The sequence below is a fragment of the Esox lucius genome, chromosome 3, assembly GCF_011004845.1.
Source record: "Esox lucius isolate fEsoLuc1 chromosome 3, fEsoLuc1.pri, whole genome shotgun sequence".
Taxonomy (NCBI): Eukaryota; Metazoa; Chordata; class Actinopteri; order Esociformes; family Esocidae; genus Esox; species Esox lucius.
Genome location: NC_047571.1, coordinates 33,399,459 through 33,419,471, shown reverse-complemented (window position 1 = coordinate 33,419,471; position 20,013 = coordinate 33,399,459). Strand labels below are relative to the sequence as shown.

The window sequence follows — 20,013 nt, the reverse complement described above, 5'->3', positions numbered from 1 at the left end:
GCACGCACGCATGCACACATCTGATATTAATAAATGTATTCATAGAAATGCACACACACCAATGACAAAACACTAAAACACACCTATAATAACACACCAACAAACACCAATGACAAAACACTAAAACACACCAATGATAATGTCCGCGATAACACACATGCACACACACACACAGACACACACACACACACAATCCATACAAATGCAGAAAAGAGACCATGGGAATCCACCAGCTTCAGCAAAATGATCTTCTCAGTGAAGTTGAGTGTCTGCTCCATTAGAGGTAGATGACATATTTCCACAGAACCATTTCACCCCAATTTGTCAGAGATCAAACTCTTTGTTTTGTAATCGTTGTTTCACCAGGTAAGTAAACTAAAAACAGATTCTTATTCAGAGCAACGACCTGGAAGCATGGCTCCTAAATGGGGCCCTAGTTTCCTCGTTGCACACTACATTTTATCACCTGTTTCGGGTAATTAATTGAGCGCCATTCTGGAAGCAGCCAGGGTCTGGAACGAACCACAATCTGGCTGTTAAACCGTTATAAAGCCAGACATCCAACCCAGGAAAGACGATTGGCTACATATTGAGGTTTGTGTGTGTGTTTGTGTGTGTGTGTTTGTGTGTGTGTGTGGGGGGTGGGGGTTATACATGTAATTGCAGGCTGTGGGAACACATTACATTGTTACCCCTTCAAAAAATCAATTATAACACTCATAGACTTCAACTGAGGAATATTGTATGGACAGTGGCTGATTACATTCTTAGACAATCAGGACTGCCTCTTAACGAACAGAATATTACATAGAGAAGCTTGTATTAGACTCCTACTGCAACCAAGACTGGCTTTAATATAAAGGATATTACAGGAGTAGGCTGAAGAACAAGGGACTTTGTAGTACTGTGTTTTAATTAGATTTTCTTTCCTAGTTTGACCAGGTAAGTTAAATAAAAGCACATTCCCTTCCATAGTAACGACCTGCGGAATAGTTACGGAGGGAGGAGAGGAGATGAATGAGCCATTTGGAAGCTGGGGATGATTAAGTGGCTATGATGGTCTGAGGGCCAGATAGGAAATGTTGCCACAAGGCCAGAGGGAGTCAGAAATACATAACGTCACATTCAAAAGACGCCACTCTACTCAAGGCAATGTCCCCTTCAGTGCCCTGGGGAACTGGAATTTGCACCAGATCTAACATAAATCACTAGATTGAAGCACCAGGACTAACATAGAGGACTGGGTTGAAGCATTAGGACTAACATAGAGGACTGGGTTGAAGCATTAGGACTAACATAGAGGACTGGGTTGAAGCATTAGGACTAACATAGAGGACTGGGTTGAAGCATTAGGACTAACATAGTAACCCAAACGACTGGGTTGAAGAATTAGGACTAACACAGAGGACTGGGTTGAAGCATTAGGACTAACACAGATGACTGTGTTGAAGCATTAGGACTAACACAGAGGACTGGGTTGAAGAATTAGGACTAACACAGATGACTGGGTTGAAGCATTAGGACTAACACATATGACTGTGTTGAAGCATTAGGACTAACATAGATGACTGGGTTGAAGCATTAGGACTAACACAGATGACTGTGTTGAAGCATTAGGACTAACACAGAGGACTGGGTTGAAGCATTAGGACTAACACATATGACTGTGTTGAAGCATTACGACTAACACAGAGGACTGAGCTGAAGCAACCATATGGTCTCTTGTAAACTGGATGGTTTGAACCCTGAATGCTGATTGTTTGATAGCCGTGGTATACATAAGTAATATGGCATGGAGGATGTGGTATAAGGCCAATATACCACATCTATCAGCCAATCAGTATTCAGTATGCAAACCTCCTGTTCATAAGACACTTGTGCCTTTCCCTACTCATTACCCACAATGTTTATTCTATATTTTCAGAAGGTGCCAATCATTTTGGAGCTGATGGAATGTTTTTATTTATATTAAATATTGGATTTATTTTCTCCAACATTTCTACAGTTGCACAGCTGGAAACTGAAATGGCCTTTGGATAATCACGTGATGCACTACAGCCTACTCCCTAAGACAACGTTTTATAACTAGTCAATTAATAAGACAGAGCACGCACATGACCAGCTGTGCGTGCGGGTGGAGTGATTGCAGGCTCTTGGGCTCAGCGTGTGAGTGAGTGCGTGCATCCGTGCGTGACCGTGTTCATCCGTGCCTGCTTGAGACCGTGCATCCGAGCGGAAGTGTCGTAGCGTTTGCGATTACGAACTCCGGGCGTTCGTATGGATGAGGTGAATCTCCTATCTTACATGTAAAAAATGTAGAGAACAGAAACCCTATTTTAAATCAGTGGATAACCTCCAGAACCCTTCCCCTGCCCAAAACATCTGTGCTAATTCACCGTGGTCAGTGAATTAGCACAGATGTGCACAGATTGGTCAGTACCTGCGGACTGTGGGCAGGGCGCCATCTAGTGTTGAGGACCGGGCAGAACAGTGGAGGGAGAGGAGGGAGCATGTTTCGACACGTAGCCTTCACAAAATCTCAATGTTGTCAACGGTCCTGAGTAGAAGGCCGCTCCATGCAAAGTTTATATCGACAGTTATTTATCTCGAATAGAATGAATAGAACAGATCGATCAGTAACTTGCATTAAATCATAATTCTATGCATTAAATCCCATCTGATGACTAAAATCTGGACAGACCTGCAGAAATGTGTTACAGAGGATGTTGAAACAGAGGCTTCTACACGGGTGTTCCCAGGCGAGTTAGACAAAGAATGTCCCAGTATGTTTTGGTCACGTTTAAAAATGTTGCCCCTCGTTTGGGTTACTATGGTTCTGCCCCCACAGCAAGACAACACAGTGATTCCATAGGGAACAGCCGGTCACTATGGCCAGAGGGGCTTGACAACCATGCGGAACAGACACTGGCTGTCTCTCCAGATCTCAACCCAACGCAAAGTAAAGTCTGGCACGGCTACTGAAACACGGTTTTCCACCTGCATCGACCAAACGTTTTATTGTGACATTTCTTGAGAGAGGTGTTGCATCCCTCTGGCTTAGTTCCAGACTCTTGTAGAGTCTAAGCCAAAACAGTTCTGGTTTTGGTTGCTCAACTCCTGATTACGAAACGTTAGGTTGCAGTATGATTTATTTTGAGGTACAAGAATATGAAAGACAGATCTATACTCAGGAGCCAGACAACCACTCTACACTCACCAGTGTCTAGTCCAGACCTCTTCTAACCCTAATCACCAGTGTCTAGTCCAGACCTCTTCTAACCCTAATCACCAATGTCTAGTCCAGACCTCTTCTAACCCTAGTCACCAGTGTCTAGTCCAGACCTCTTCTAACCCTAATCACCAATGTCTAGTCCAGACCTCTTCTAACCCTAATCACCAATGTCTAGTCCAATGTCTAGTGAGTGCTGGCTCATATCCTGGATGTGGAATGGGATTAGCCAAGCACTGACCTGTGGGTGGGTAAAATTAGGGTAAGGCGTTCACCCATGTCACACCAATGATTGATTATATAACAAACACTTATTTTGCCACTCTAGAACATTGTAAGAGGGCCCAAATGTCTTCAATGTGTTCCTAATATACTCTTGTATGTTCAGGTGAAATCAATACTAAAAGAAGTTATTTTGGAAAGGAAGGTATTTGCTTTGAGGGTATAAAATGTGAATAGGATATGCCACCTCTCTGTAGTTTATTTTACTTGTTTTTTTTTTTGCCAGTAAAAATATTCCCTTCTCCTCCCTTTCCTGAAAGTGTTCACTCATACACTAAACCACAAGGCCTTTAAGGCACTGGTTTGGTGAGGAGTTCTCAGCCAATCCCAAGGCTTGGAATCCTGTGGGGGCGTGCTGACAGGGGCGGGGAAGAGAACAGGAACAGGACTCTGGAATCGGGATGTTGCTCTCCCTCAGGCTGTATGGACGCCCTGTTTTACTGTGGATTTATACATTAACTAATAAATATTGCAGTTCATGTTTTTACTCTCCACACACTGCACTCCTTTCACTCACTTTTTCATTTCTCCTTTATTTAACCATAGAGAGCTGCAGCTCTTTATCAAGTGAACCCTGGCCAGGAAAACAGCATTCACAGTAAACACAACATATCGATGAAAGGAGGTTGAAGCAGTTAAAGTGCATAAGAGTTTAAAGAGCAGGCCAAAGGGAATAGAAAGCCATACGCAAGCTGCATCTCCTTGACAAGATAATGCCCGGAACCATCAAAATAAACATTACGGTGGATAACGCCTTCTGGAATTACTGTAACTGTACTTTATATGAGTTTTACAAGTGAATGATGTCCTTGTTGCTTTAGACACGGCAAACAAATATATAGGAAAGCTAAATATTTATAGTGTAAATACAGTGTATTTATATGTACACAGTGTTATATTTATATACACAAGATGGTAAAATTGAACTGAGCTCAGGTTCTGCTGTTACCAATACAAAGCAACGGCTTCCTTACAAACCATTTACAAAACTAGAAGAAATCAGATCTTGACAATCAGAAAAATCAACTCATCAAATGCGGGTTTATTTTGAAAGTGTAAGAGAACAATGTTATAGGTGCATATATGGTTACTGTGTTTTAAGTACTTGCCTGTGCGACTAGTCAAGCTACAGTATATACAGACGTGGTAGCTCTCGCCAATGGTAGACTACTGATACTGTATAACAGTTCATCTGGTCCGAGATTCGTGCTTCCTGGACTGAACACGCAATGAACAACCCCTTCCACGCTGCTTGTCAATCAAAGGCCAAAACTCACGCCCATGTCAGTTCCGGAACAACTGAAAATTCTGGTTCTAAATCCAAATTCCGACTTCCTCCATCGTCCTTCCAACGAGGAAGACGAAAATCTGTCAGTTTGTTCATCTCTGGAATCAGCCTAAATTTTGATGTCATTCAAAGGCCCAAGGCTTTGGTATGACCTGTGTCAACTGCAGAATGCAGACTCATTTCATATGACAGTGTAATATCAATCAGTACAACTAAACATCCATTTAAAACATCCACATGGAGAATATACGCAAACGCAACAAACGTAATGCAGATAATCAGATCTTTTTTTTTTTTGTCTTAAAATCCAGTAAGGTTAAACAAAATAAAACAGTTCATTGTAACAGATATTCAATAAAGTAAAAGAGAAATAAAGATATAATTATAATTATAAAGGACCCCGTCTCTTCTAAATAGCCACAAATGTTTTGCGTGTGAAAAATATACTCGTTGCAGTAGTAGTAGTAGTGAACTAAACATGTACATGATTTTTACATTAAGTGGAGGAAAGAAAACATACATATCTCAACCAAAGACAATTCAGGGAGATCATAGTACTGCCCACTGCCACATTACAGCAGCAGATATGATCCCTCCAGCTCTCCTCAAGGTCCGGCTGATAGAACACCGCCACTCATCACCGGACCCTGTGTATGAATGTGTGTGTGCGTGTCGGTCTATGAATGTGTGTGTGCGCGTGTGTGTGTGTGTGTGTGTGAGACAGTCCTTCCTTACGAATGCGGCCCGGCCTCCAGTTTCCAGTCCCTCTGACCCTGCGTGTCCGTGTCCCCTGGGATGCTGCCCGTGGCGACGGCGGCCGCGGGCGACAGCGTTCTGCGCTGGCTGTGCATCGTGTTCCAGTGGCGCTTCAGGTCCGACGCCTTGATGAAGGCCTTGTCGCAGGAGCCGCAGTTGAAGGGTCTCTCGCCGCGGTGCTGGCGCTCGTGGTCCCGCAGGTGGGACTTGTGCTTGAAGGCCTTTTCACACATCTGGCAGCCAAAGGGCCTCTCGTTGCTGTGGACCCTCTCGTGGCGCTTCAGGTCGGGCCCGCGGATGAAGGCCTTGCCGCAGACAAGGCAGCGGTGCGGCTTGAAGCCCGTGTGGATCTTCAGGTGCTCCTTCAGGTGGGCCTGGGTGGTGAAGGTCTTGGGGCACACTTCGCAGGCGAAGGGCCGGTGCGCCAGGTGGGACTTGTCCTTCTTCGGGCCGTCCGTCCCCGGCTTCATGCCCGCTGGGTGGATGCCGTCGGAGCGGTGGCCGTAGAGCAGGTAGTCCAGCTTCATGTCGCTGGAGGAGGAGCTGGTGGAGGTCCAGCCGTGGGCACTGTGAGGATCTTTGGACATGTTACCCCCGAAGTGAGGAGGGACACCGTGAGGACCTCCGGAGCCCATGGCCTCCATTCCGCCGTCGTAGAAACTGTTCTTCCTCACCTCCTCCATGGCCAGCTCTTTCAGGATGGCGTCCTGGGCCCGCATTCCGTCCCCGGGGGCCTGGTTCTCGCGACTCGGCTTCAGGTTGGGCTCCCGTTTCTGTGAACACAGGTTGTCGAGGAAGGCGATGCCCAGGACCTGGCCGGACGACATCATGAGGTTGATGTCCTTTTTGCGGACGGCCAACCTGGCGGTGTACATGTAGTTGAGGACCTCCTCGAAGATGTCGGAGCGGATGAAGTCGAGCTCCACGATGGAGTTGTCCACGTCGCTCTGCTTCTTGAACAGCTTCTTGAAGTAGATGCTGCAGGCAGCCAGAACGCAGCGGTGGGCTCGGAACTCCACGTTTTCCACCACAACCACAACATCACAGTGGTCCCCTTCCATCCTCTGCTGGTTCAGCATCTTCATGAAGCTGGTCTTGTGGTCATAGTCAATGTATTTCAGGAATTCACCCATGACTGCAGTGTTTATTTGGGGAGTGGGGGGGGGGGGGTATTTAACTGCGGAAAATGTTCGAAGCGTCCAAATGCAATATAAAAAGTCAGATGATTTAACAGTAATTTAGTGTAATTATATTGTTAAATAAAATTTACAAAAAAATGTGAGTCGTAATGTTGCTAATTAACGTAGATTAGTTAGCACACGGCATCTAATGGCCGCAGTCGGGTTCGGGAAGAAAAATTAAGTTACGAAAAATCGCGAACTCCTGACTTGTGTTGAGATCAGCGGTGAGAATCCACAGCTGACCGACGAGACAACAACAGAATGCGGTCACAATGCCAAGTCAGTCAAGCAGAAATCCGATGGGGGAAAAAAACACGACGAAGGAGTGTCGATAAATGCATATATCCGCAAGAAAACGCAGGTCCTAACACATCGCTACAGTGGCGTTCTGCATCCAGAGGTGAAATAAACGGGGTGTTTCTGCGAGAAAGGGATTATTAAACGCCCTTAGCGTGCCAGTTGCTTCGGCTGCTACAGCTAGCTAGCTAACCTTACAATGTTTCACATTTCAGTGCGCCCAGCCATTTTGCTCAGCAAGCCTCCATTAGAAAAATTTCCGTAACTTAATCCACCTCAGAACACAAAACAGATAACTTCACATCGCTCGACGGCTCGATTAGATGTGCAATTGGAAGATTGTCCCGTTCGGTAATAGAGAAGTGTCGAGGAAAAAAGGGCAATACTCGAATCACGAATCCGGTCTGGTGTTGTCACGCAAGGCTGCAGTCAACGACGACGCAGGAGCCAGGTCTTTCTTCCTCTTCCTCCTCTTTTAGGGTTTGACTAGATGGTATACAGCTACGGTAAGACGGGACTTTTCGTAGCAGGTTTAGGATAACTTACGCTGACGTTCAGGCTACTGAAACTAGCAGGTTGGGATGGTTAGGAAGGGGCTTGGCGTTAGCTAAACTGCAAGAATGACCCCAGACACAACTCGAATATGCTAACTTTAGTCGTCACTTTGACATAATCTGTATCCACCGGCTGTATCCCATCTAGCCCCAACGACGTTGTTGTGGCTTGTGGTCGTCAGCTCTCAGAGGAAGTGACGTTAGTGTTTCTGCCCTCTTTAGGACTGGAGGTGAACTACAGGCGGATTGTCCGGTCTACCCGGGTCTACCGATCTGTGTCCACACCAGCACGGCGTTTTACGTTCAGTAATATGAGGCCCATAAATCAACAGAAAAAGAAACACACACACAAAAAAAATCTTATTTAGGTTGTACGGCTTGGACTTCCTGACTTCTATTTCGATTTAATAATCAATTGTGCACCTGCACAATATCAGATGTATGCTGCTGGAGGCACATTTCTGCATTTGATATGCTATTGGCCTATATACACAAAAATGCTGCTTTAATAATGGATAGTAAATTATTTCAGAATATTGTGATGTAGACTGAATTTATATAAGGAGCATTTACCCAGAAGATTTCTCTGGACGGGGGGGGGGGGGGGGGGGGGTATTCTCCAACCTAAAAAAACCATTATTGGACTTCATAATATTTTTTTAAACAGACAAAACCTGTACAAAGAGTTATTCACATCCACTAAACACAAAACAGATGAGATTCCCGGTAATATAATCAATATTTTATTTAAAAAAAGACAAAAAAAATTACAATGATACGCATTTGCCAATTGGTACTATTCCACTGTCTGATGGTTGCAAGCGCAAGACTTAAGATGAATGGATATAGCGGCATTGTAGGAACTACACTGATGATACTCAGTTTAAAGTTCCCCCAGGTACAGAGCTAGGATCAGCATTGTGGGAACTGTAGTCCAGTCATAAATGAATGCACAGTATGGTCATTCGTTCAGCCTGTGTTGGTTCGTATGTCTCTAAACCATTTTGCAAGGTAGAACACAAAACAAGTCTCTGTAAACCTACACTGTGAATGGACAGAAGATCTGGATTTCACCATCGCAAATGTTGCTCGGTGGGTCCAGTCTGAGACATCATACCAACTCCAGGTGACTTACAGGCCAACCTGACTATGAATGACACAGGTGATTGGAACGGTCAGAGACACCGGCCTTTTCAAATGCACTGCAATGGTGGACTAACTTCATCGACGGAGGAAAGAAATCTGATCAAATGATCATCGGCAAAAACACAAGAACATCATATAACATAATTTGTTGCAGAATACAGAATATATAATCTGGTTGCTGAATATATAATATATAATCTGCCGTAGCAGTTCCGGTTGTCTAGAAGCACATGACATCAATGTACAGTACTTGAGGAGATCTGTAGAAGTTGATGAAATAATCGCTGATAAAGTGATGAGAGACTGGCACTTCAATCTGCAAGGTCACTAGAATCATAATGCTGTGGGCTCTAAGTACCGCTTACAGTCGTTTCTCCTTTTGGAGTGATGGCTTTTTCATAAATAAAATAAACTACACAGCTACAATAATTACTGGTACAATACACTATAATCTTCAAAGTGATCCAAATCTATAAGGCAGTGAATGAGTCATTTTTTTTTGCTTGTTATACAGAGATCTGAGTGGATGTTAGCTGATCTGACAGTTTTCGGGCATAGTGTTTGTTCTGATATCATTCTTTTTCAAAATAATGCAACATTGTATCATTCTTCATGCAATATGCATTTGATAAAGATGTACAGGACCGATAATTAGCCCTCACCCTAACCCGAGATTCCTAACTACATAATTACATTTGATTATTTATTTTTTTTAACTCCCATTTACGTTAATGCAAAGGATTCACACAGCAAGTCCAAGCTAAGCACATGGAACTCAGGTTAGGTTTGGGCCTATAAGAGAACAGAGCACAGAGTCAGAATCTATTAAATCATCACTGACTGGAATGGGACGGCCCATTCTATAGATTCCACAGAGCAGAGTCCATCCGTAGAACAATAGCCTTGTTGCTGTGGTAACAGCTGCAGTCAGTCCCGGCACAGGCCCGGCAGACAGCACGGTCACGTAAACGTTCGCGGTGTCACAGCTGGAGAATGAGTTCGTCCACCGGGTCATACCAGGCCGACCTCCGGCTCACTCCTGAACAGAGAAACAGAGGAGTGTCAGTCAATTTGCTCCCGGTGACTCTGGACACGGCGGCCGTGTCAGAGCGGAGAGCTGTGAGCACATTTCATGCTCATGCACTTTATGGGTATTGCGCAGCTGGTCTGGAATGGCCGTGCAGACACGACACAGCACGGCACTTGGACCTGGTTAATTCACAGTGGTGAATGGAGAGAGAAAGCCACCCAACGGACCACAACAGTGTTAGGTTCAGTTTCCCAGACAGCGTTTTGTCACTCCTGGACTAAACCCAGGGCCAGTGGATGGCTGGACAGTCTCGGTCTCTGGAAAACTGGCCCTGGTGTTTTGGAAATGCAGATGACACAGAGTCAAACCGCAACGGGTCTCCACCGAGCCGTCCCGGGACACACGAGGCTGACCGGAAGGCCACAGAGACCTCATCGTCATCAGCCAAACACGCCACACGCGTCCACACACACACCTGCAACGGAAACTCATCAGCCTGAGGGGTCTTGGATAGCGGACAAGCTTAATGAAATAATGAGGCAATGCCGACGCCTGGGAACAGCCAGAAAGGAGTTATGGTGACGTAGGTCGTCCTTAAAGATCAGGGACTGAGGTCAGAACCACGAAGAACTTAAGGAGGTCGGCCAAACAACTCCACTGAAAATGTGTTTGAATTGAGAAGGGAGAGATATCTGAAACACCTTGATGGAAGGGGGAGGGGCACCCATTCCATCACACTTCCAAACACTGTCAACCAACCAGAATCCAGAAGAGAGAAAAAAAAAAGGAAAAGCAAACCCGACAGGACAGACTTCAGAAAAACAGAATTCTGAAACAAAACAGGGCTGCATTCATTCGGAAGAAACGTTCAAATAGAGATAATCAGGTAGAACAGTGGTTTTGGAACACCTATCCTCTGGGATCCCCAGACATTTAGCTCCGGAAAAGAGCAAATAACCGGAACAGCGGGAAGGGGATTAAGGGGATCCCAGAGGAAAAGTTGGAGCACTCCTGATGTGGAACATGACGTCCTTGCCTCTGGCACGCTCAACAGGGCTCAGCTTGTTTCAGCCAGATCTATGTGCAGGGCTCGTTGTGTTGCAACCTTTTGAACCCGACCCAGGCGTTTTGTTTGCAGATGTGGTGACGTGGCCATTTGAGCAGCTTGCGAAGCAGCCACACGACACCCTCCCGTGACCTACATACAGCAGATCAGACGTGCCTCTGCCTGCCTCGGTTGCCTGCCTCGGTCTAACCCACCCGGGGAACATGACTACAGTTGATCGTAGGCGACGTCGGCGAAGTGCTAGTCTCTCTGTTGTGACGAAACCACTTCCTCTTGTTACGAGCCGTCGAGAGGTTAGGAACTCACAGCATCACACACAATCTTACCCATAAATCCCGTTTGTATAAATAAAGTTTAGAAACTTCCATTGTGGTTTTCTCTAGGCTTTTTGTTGGTTAAGTGTGTTTGAGGCACATCCAATCTAGTGTACACTGGTGACAGCTGGGATTACGTGGATGGATGGGTTAAAAACTGGCTGCAACAGTTACGAGACTGGCTGCAACAGATACAAGCTCACTGACAGGAAACCAAGGTGAAACGTTCCGTGTGAATACACGGAGCGAGCGATGCATTCGCCACTACCTGCACGTGGCAAACTCAGCCGCGAAGGACAGGGGCAGAGAGTTAATGGCTCAAAACAGGCTGATGAGGGCTATGTTAATGACACGGCTGTTAGTACTTCAGTAGCCAGGAGGAGGAGCGCGGATGATGCTGGGGAAGCAGGAGGAGGAGCGCGGATGATGCTGGGGAAGCAGGAGGAGGAGCGCGGATGATGCTGGGGAAGCAGGAGGGTGATGGGGAGAGATGGAGGGGGGGGGGGGGGGGTGAGTGGACCAGCTTCCAAGCCCCGCCCAACTGCCCACATCCAAGTCCCAACCGAAATCAGATCGCGACCACAAGCGATACCGGGCTGGGGACGCGACCACAAGCAGCCGTCTCCTTACCTGGGTCAGTCCTCTCCCTCAGGTGTGATCTCTGTCTCTTTGTGGACCACTACTTTAGTCACTGACATGTCAGGGTGCTGCTCTTTGGCCTCCTTAATGGCTTGAGCCAAGGCCTGATGGTACAGTACCACACAACCACCAGCAGAGGGAGACATATGGGGAGGAAGGGAAGAGGAGGTGTCAGCAGAGGGAGACAGAGGAGGTGGGAAAGGAGGTGTCAGTGAGTTTGGCAACAGGGGAGCAGCTATTTTAGTACATCAACCTGACAACTCAATATCATATATTAATGAAATAAATGCACGTATTACAGGCAATCAGTCAGAGTCACTAACGCTGGGGAAGGTAGTGGTCTTCATCATTCCAACATTTAGCAATAATTATCAGTATGAATTAAACAAAAACAATCACAAGTAAAAGAGAGAAGAAAGAGGGAAAACGAGGGTGGGAGAGAGAGGGAGACCTGATCATGGGAGGGAGAGAGGGAGAGAGAGACCTGATCATGGTCGATGTCTCCTGCGTCTCCAGTGATGACGATTCTCTTTTCTATCCTGGTCTCAGAGATCCCTCCTTTAACGGTCTGACGAGGGGATTGACAGAATAGGGACAGAGCGTTATTATGAAGGACAGGGACAGAGCGTGTCATTATGAAGGACAGGGACAGAGCGTGTTATTATGAAGGACAGGGACAGAGCGTGTCATTATGAAGGACAGGGACAGAGCGTGTCATTATGAAGGACAGGGACAGAGCGTGTCATTATGAAGGACAGGGACAGGGACAGAGCGTGTCATTATGAAGGACAGGACATGGACAGAGCGTGTCATTATGAAGGACAGGACATGGACAGAGCGTGTCATTATGAAGGACAGGGACAGGGACAGAGCGTGTCATTATGAAGGACAGGGACAGAGCGTGTCATTATGAAGGACAGGGACAGAGCGTGTCATTATGAAGGACAGGGACAGAGCGTGTCATTATGAAGGACAGGGACAGGGACAGAGCATGTCATTATGAAGGACAGGGACAGAGCGTGTCATTATGAAGGACAGGGACAGAGCGTGTCATTATGAAGGACAGGGACAGAGCGTGTCATTATGAAGGACAGGGACAGAGCGTGTCATTATGAAGGACAGGACAGGGACAGAGCGTGTCATTATGAAGGACAGGACAGGGACAGAGCGTGTCATTATGAAGGACAGGACATGGACAGAGCGTGTCATTATGAAGGACAGGGACAGGGACAGAGCGTGTCATTATGAAGGACAGGGACAGAGCGTGTCATTATGAAGGACAGGGACAGGGACAGAGCATGTCATTATGAAGGACAGGGACAGGGACAGAGCATGTCATTATGAAGGACAGGGACAGGGACAGAGCGTGTCATTATGAAGGACAGGGACAGAGCATGTCATTATGAAGGACAGGGACAGGGACAGAGCGTGTCATTATGAAGGACAGGGACAGAGCGTGTCATTATGAGGGACAGGGACAGAGCGTGTCATTATGAAGAACATGGATAAAGCGTGTTATTATGAAGAACATGGATAAAGCGTGTTATTATGAAGAACATGGATAAAGCGTGTTATTATGAAGGACAGGGACAGAGCGTGTTATTATGAAGGACAGGGACAAAGTGTGTTATTATGAAGGACAGGACGGGGACAAAGTGTGTTATTATGAAGGACAGGGACAGAGTGTGTTATTATGGAGGACAGGAACAGGTGTTGTCCAGGATCATTATGTACATACATATAGATGAACACAGATTTATATCCAGATATAGATGGAAGTTGGCTAGTGTCTGAAAATTCTGAGTGCACCACATTTTAATCATAACTAACCCTTCCAGGTTCTGTAGATTGTGTAATAGCTTTCTAAATATTCACACCAGTACAGAACCACGTGCCCAGTCAAAGCAGGTATGTGGTTTAACAGACCCCAGAACAGACTGGGATTTTTGGAAAACATTTAGATTTCCCTGCTCAGTTATGATGGTGCAGGTCTAGTTGTGTACAGGGAGGGAGTCTCGAGTCTCCGCCAGGCATTTACCACAACAGACTGGAGGAGAAAAAAACAGTCCCTGGTTTCACCACGGCCACTGTCTGTAAACAGATGGGTCTGACGCAAACAGACCAAGAGGTCAGAAGTCAGTCGACTGTCACTGCCTCCCTTCACTTAAATAAGAACACTGCTCCTTTAGATCCTCCTCCTCCCTCATGTTCCTTATATGGGGTCTGAGGGTCCGTCTCATTAAATCAGTGGAGTCAGTAGACTTGAGGATCAGGGCTAAGTCTGCAGAGTCGTCCACGCCAAGTCATTCCACCGCTGTTTGCATCCGCTAACGATGACCCCTAACCTTGGTGATGTGTGTGGTTGTCGTGGTGCTGGTGGTTTCCGAGGTGATGGTTTGAGCACTCATCAGAACACCTGGGTCCGAGTCCCCATTGGCATTACCCTGTCCAGATAACACAGGGGGGGGAAAAAAAGTGCTAGTGAGAGACAGAGACCGAGAGAGAGGGCGATAGAGAGACTGTCTCCCTCTCTCAGTAAAGGCTTATTGAAAGGGCAAACAGCTCCAGTTAACAACATTGCTTTGCATATAGTGAGCCTGGAGTCTTTCCACACATGTTGTGATTTATCTCGTCGTGTTCTTATCACGTTACACACAGTGTCTGCTTACCAGCCTGACGGTGATCATGTTCACTACGCACAAAACCAGACCCAAACCCACATCTTCACTGTGTGCCTTGGTGGACCTACCTCTGCAGACTCGTACGTGATGGTTTTGGTCTCTGTGTGGACTACTGGAACTTCCTTGGTTGACAACTCAACCTGTGGAACAGCAGGTGATTTCTGGAGGGAAAACGGGGCACAGAGGACGCAGAAACCAGGATTAATGAGCGAGTCAGGATGGCAGAACGCCCATGGGAATGGACCTGCCAAATACGTGACTGTTTCATCACAGCTCAGGTACTTTGATGTGTTGCTGGTTAACCGGACAAAACCTGAGCGTAGGTCTATAACCCTGGTTCCCTGAGGGAGGGAACCAGATAAGACACAATGAGGCATGCACAACCTGAACACAATGGCCAGTCAACTCTTTCAAGGCCAAATGACTACTGGAGCTTAACTGGACTCCCCCTCAATCCAGGTTTAAATCCAGGCAATATAATCACTTCTCAGCTAATATCGTAGCATGTCCCCTCCCTCAGGGAACCAGGGTTTTAGACATAATCCCTTCGGTCCAACACCAGTAGGGACATATTATCAGGCCCAAGCCGGCTGGCGAGGAACAACACTGAACAAGCGCCACAGGGGAAATGACAAAAATGCCAGACGAAAACACGAAGAAAACAAACCATCAAACACATGCCACATGCAGGAACAGACAACGAATAACAACAACAAACCAACAGGAATAAATCACAAGCAGCCGTGAATGTCCCAGAGCCTCGTGAGGAAGAAATGCAGTGAGATCTACTGGAGACACAGATAGGACGATGGGAATCACTGGGGCTCTGTCCTGACGTTAGTTATTGTGTTCCCTAATCCATTCAACACAGCGTGATGGGCGAAGCTACTGCTACAGCACACAGTTCCTTTAATATTAGCAGGAGAGTGAAGGTCCAGACCAGCCAGGCGTGGTGAAATTACAGGCCCAGCTGGAGGCCACCGGGGTTGGGTACAGGTTACCTCTGGGAGGGTCGTGGCTGGAGGTATGTGCGTGACAAGAACTTGGCGTGCTACCAACTTGTGGTCTTCTACATTCTTCATCTCCCTGTGTATTTCTTCTTCCATTTGGTCATTGTCATCTTTACTCTCTTCAGGCTCTTCCTCAGAGTAAGAGGAGTCATGAACCTGAATGTTTTCCACAGGAACTTCTACGTCAGAACAGTCTTCATCCGATCTAGTAGGATCATCATCATCATCCCCTGGTGAAGGCAGCAGTTTGTCCTCCAACGCTCTTCCTTCTTTCTTTGCTCTGGTCTCCCCCACTACTTTCTCCTCTTCTACCACCTCCCTGTCCTCCTGCCCAGTCGTACCCTCTTTCTCCTCTCTCTCCTGCTGCTGGTTCCTTGAAACGGTGATGGAAGCAATGTCCTGTTCCTTCTGTATGATGCAGTATGACTCTCTATAGACTAGCTCAGTCTCAAGGGTTCCCTCAAGCTTCAGCTCTGAGACGGCTGACAGACGCCCCTCTTCCCTCTCTAACGGACCCTCCTCTTCCCCCGCTAACGGACCCTCCTCTTCCCCCGCTAACGGACCCTCCTCTTCCCCCGCTAACGGACCCTCCTCTTCCCTCTCTAACGCACCCTCCTCTTCCCTCTCTAACGGACCCTCCTCTTCCCTCTCTAACGGACCCTCCTCTTCCCCCGCTAACGGACCCTCCTCTTCCCCCGCTAACGGACCCTCCTCTTCCCCCGCTAACAGACCCTCCTCTTCCCCCGCTAACGGACCCTCCTCTTCCCCCGCTAACGGACCCTCCTCTTCCCTCTCTAACGGACCCTCCTCTTCCCTCTCTAACGGACCCGCTGTCAGACCACCGGTGCTGGCTAGTTCCTTGTACTGGTGTTCCAGAGCTGCAGTTGAGCTATCGTAGCACTCCGTCTCTGCAGTAAATTCTGGTTCTAGCTTTGACTCGTCATAAGGAATAGGCTCTGCAGTAAATTCTGGTTCTAGCTTTGACTCGTCAAAAGGAATAGGCTCTGCAGTAAATTCTGGTTCTAGCTTTGACTCGTCAAAAGGAATAGGCTCTGCAGTAAATTCTGGTTCTAGCTTTGACTCGTCAAAAGGAATAGGCTCTGCAGTAAATTCTGGTTCTAGCTTTGACTCGTCAAAAGGAATAGGCTCTGCAGTAAATTCTGGTTCTAGCTTTGACTTGTCAAAAGGAATAGGCTCTGCAGTAAATTCTGGTTCTAGCTTTGACTCGTCAAAAGGAATAGGCTCTTCCTCGGCTGTGGAAAAAAGCTTTGGATGTTGGTCTGCAGTAGCTGGCTCTACAGTGACTTTGGTTCTGTGCTGTGTGGCTATGATTGGTACTGATTCTGCCATAACACTCAGCGGTTCTGGCTGTACAGCTGCAGTGTCCATCTGTGTGTCCCCAGGCAGAATTGGCCATGGCCAAGCCTCTACAAGGCCTGTGGATTGTAGCTCTGCAGGGCATCCTGTATGTGCCTCACTGGTCCCCGCTGGCCCCAACTCACTGGTCCCCGCTGGCCCCAACTCACTGGTCCCCAACTCACTGGTCCCCGCTGGCCCCAACTCACTGGTCCCCGCTGGCCCCAACTCACTGGTCCCCGCTGGCCCCAACTCACTGGTCCCCGCTGGCCCCAACTCACTGGTCCCCGCTGGCCCCAACTCACTGGTCCCCGCTGGCCCCAACTCACTGGTCCCTACTGGTACCTCTGCAGTCTGGGTTCCACATTCGAGTTCTGGATGGAACTCTGCAGTGGCGGAAGGTTGTGGCTGTATTTCTGGTTCTAGATTAGCAGCGAGTGTTTCTTGAAGTGCTTCTCTAGCCTGTATGTGGGCCTGTAGGCAGATATTCACCGTTGGCGTTTCCGGTCTCCTTTCCATCTCCTCCTCGTCTCCAGCGGAGCCCTGTCAGAGACAACATGTCTATCTTACTGAACGTGTTGACAATGTGGGGATCACAGCAGGCATACAACAAACATCTGCCTACGATGAGTACCTGTTAGGAGAAAGAGTTAATTAAAACAGATTCATTACAATGGAACAGCTTCTAAAAGAAACATGTTTTTTTTTTTGGAAACCAGTTTTAACTGCCGTCATGTTACTATGACAACGCAGTGGTCACCTTGGTTTCGGGGAGGGGGACCCATCCAAGCGACGACTGACACAAAGTGGTAGCCAGCGAGAGAACGTGGGGAGGGACAGAGAGAGAGAAAAAGAGAGAGGGAAAACATGATAGAGGAGGCAGGGAAAGAGGGGAAAAAAGACAACGAGAGTCAGAAGTAACAGTGGAAATTGGGGATGTATTGGAGTTAGGAATGTGGAGTTGGAACTAGAAATGATTATATGGTCTCCGTGTCGGTAAACTACTGGATGGTTTAACACAGTGGTATTTGAAGCAGGGATCGTGACCCTTAATGATGTCGCTGGGGAACTGCAGCGGGGTGGGCAGGATTGTTAAAATGTTTGTATAATTATCGATTGGGAAATATGGAAATATTACATATTTGAGAAAAGATACTTGAAAAACAAACAATTAAGTATGTTCATGTTTTGCCAACTGTTAATTTCAATAATAGATGAAAATCTAAATGAATTGCAAAGGTATGGAAATGTTTGAATACCACTTATTCAATACAATATAAAACCCATATAATATTTCTGGAAGCATTTAGATGGAATTGCATTTAAGGAATTGAAGTGGTGCATTGTGGGAGAAGCTGCAGATGCCGTAATGGCAGGAGGCCAAGTGATGTCACTGCTTACGGACCGGTAACACAGCAGAAAGAAAGAAAGGGCCGGTAACAGCAGAAAGAAAGAAAGGGCCGGTAACAGCAGAAAGAAAGAAAGGGCCGGTAACAGCAGAAAGAAACAAAATGAAGCTGAGCAGCATAACAGTTTAAACTAAGAAATGCTTTTTTCTGTAGATACTGTCCTGACCAGGTTACCATATTTAACCATAACTACTGTCCTGACCAGGTTACCATATTTAACCATAACTACTGACCTGACCAGGTAGCCATCTTTTACCATAGCTACTGTCCTGACCAGCTTGCCATCTTTTACCATAACTACTGTCCTGACCAGCTTGCCATCTTTTACCATAACTACTGTCCTGACCAGCTTGCCATCTTTTACCATAACTACTGTCCTGACCAGCTTGCCATCTTTTACCATAACTACTGTCCTGACCAGGTTACCATATTTAACCATAACTACTGACCTGAACAGGTAGCCATCTTTTACTATAACAACTAACCTGACCAGGTAGACATCTTTTACTATAACTAGTGACCTGACCAGGTGACCATCTTATAATCTGACCAGGTAGCCATCTTCTAATGCAACTACTGATCTGACCAGGTGGTCATCTTTTAATGCAACCACTGACCTGACCAGGAAGCCATTTTACTGTAACTGCTGACCTGATCAGGTAGCCAATCTGCAGAGTACAGCATAGCAAAGCACCAAGCACTTTTAGCCAGCAAGAAAACCAAAAAAAACTGAGAGCGAAGCCTCTGGGTGCAGCGTGAAAAGCCTTTGGTCGCGACATTTCACCAGGTAAAAAAGGCCATAACCGGAGCATTTGTTGGGCAATGCAGCCATGCAGGGAACCTCAGTAACAACCAGTTACTGCCATTATGATGCCTTTGGAAAGCCGTGAAGGTGGGTGAGGGGTGGGCAGAATGTTTGATTATCACTGGTCCATACAGTACCACAGCCAGAGAGTCACATGAAGGTTTGCTGTCCAAATGACCGTCAGCTGAGCCAGCCGGCGACAGGTCACGCCAAGCTTCCCCCTGGCCATGCCACTCGCTCTGTGGTGCCGAATCTTTGGCATCTGGCCTGGTCACCTCCTCAGGGGACACGCCAGTGAACTCTGACCTTTCAACTGTCTCCGTAACAATCTCAGAGGGACAGGGGGCCTCAGTCTTCTGACTGGAGGTAACATCACTCATCTCGTCAGTCTGGAAGTTGAGAGACGTCTCTCTGGTGTCGCTAGTCTCCTCAGACACACCCACAGCATCTACCGCACCAGTTTTGTCTTCAACAACATTGTTCTTAGACATGATCAGCCAATCCCCACCTCCATCTAGTTCATCCCCTTCAGCCTCATTAGTGGTTGAAGTCCCACCTTCTTTCTCTGGCTTGGTCACAGTGAAGTGGGATGTACTGGGGACCGTTTTGTCTTGAGATTCCAGTTCCCTCAGGATGATCAGTGTTCCTCTCTTGTCAAAGATGGCTGAAGAGACTTCCTGTCTGACTGTCCCTGGGCTGACCTTCAGCTCCGGAGACACTGAGGGCTTCTCCCCATCTTTCTGTCCAACTGTCCAGTCATTGATGTTCTCTGAGGTGTCAGTCATAGTCATCCGGCCACTCCCCTGAGCTCCTGCAATGCCCGCCCCCAATGTGACATCACAAGTATCCACCGTGCCGTTGTATTCTGTAGCCTAGAGGGAAAGACTTAGCTTACAGTAACCAAGGACACAGAGAGACTGGCAGACGGAGACAAGAGAGACTGGCAGACGGAGACAAGAGAGACTGGCAG

At 47.0% G+C, this 20,013-nt stretch overlaps 2 protein-coding genes across 20 annotated transcripts in view; both read right to left on the bottom strand.

The window, feature by feature from the left end:
• Positions 1-4,028: 4,028 nt before the first annotated feature.
• Positions 4,029-7,738, bottom strand: LOC105025273 (zinc finger and BTB domain-containing protein 14). Its single transcript, XM_010895852.5, has one exon. The coding sequence runs from the start codon at positions 6,686-6,688 to the stop codon at positions 5,531-5,533; it is 1,158 nt and encodes a 385-aa protein (XP_010894154.1). The 5' UTR covers positions 6,689-7,738; the 3' UTR covers positions 4,029-5,530.
• A 575-nt stretch (positions 7,739-8,313) lies between these two features.
• The window catches only part of epb41l3b (erythrocyte membrane protein band 4.1-like 3b), a 44,940-nt gene continuing 33,240 nt past the window's right edge, over positions 8,314-20,013 (bottom strand). For 11 of the 19 annotated variants that reach the window (XM_034291418.1, XM_034291424.1, XM_034291417.1 and 8 more), the window contains 8 exons: positions 19,181-19,915; positions 17,590-17,625; positions 17,175-17,372; positions 14,532-14,624; positions 14,128-14,226; positions 12,267-12,350; positions 11,774-11,886; positions 8,314-9,772 (listed from right to left, as the gene is read on the bottom strand). In XM_034291418.1, coding sequence (XP_034147309.1) covers positions 11,779-11,886; positions 12,267-12,350; positions 14,128-14,226; positions 14,532-14,624; positions 17,175-17,372; positions 17,590-17,625; positions 19,181-19,915 — 1,353 coding nt within the window. In that variant the 3' untranslated portion in view covers positions 8,314-9,772; positions 11,774-11,778. The remainder of the gene's footprint in view (positions 9,773-11,773; positions 11,887-12,266; positions 12,351-14,127; positions 14,227-14,531; positions 14,625-17,174; positions 17,373-17,589; positions 17,626-19,180; positions 19,916-20,013) is intronic. The other 8 variants (XM_034291423.1, XM_034291422.1, XM_029118619.2 and 5 more) reach the window with 8 other exon arrangements.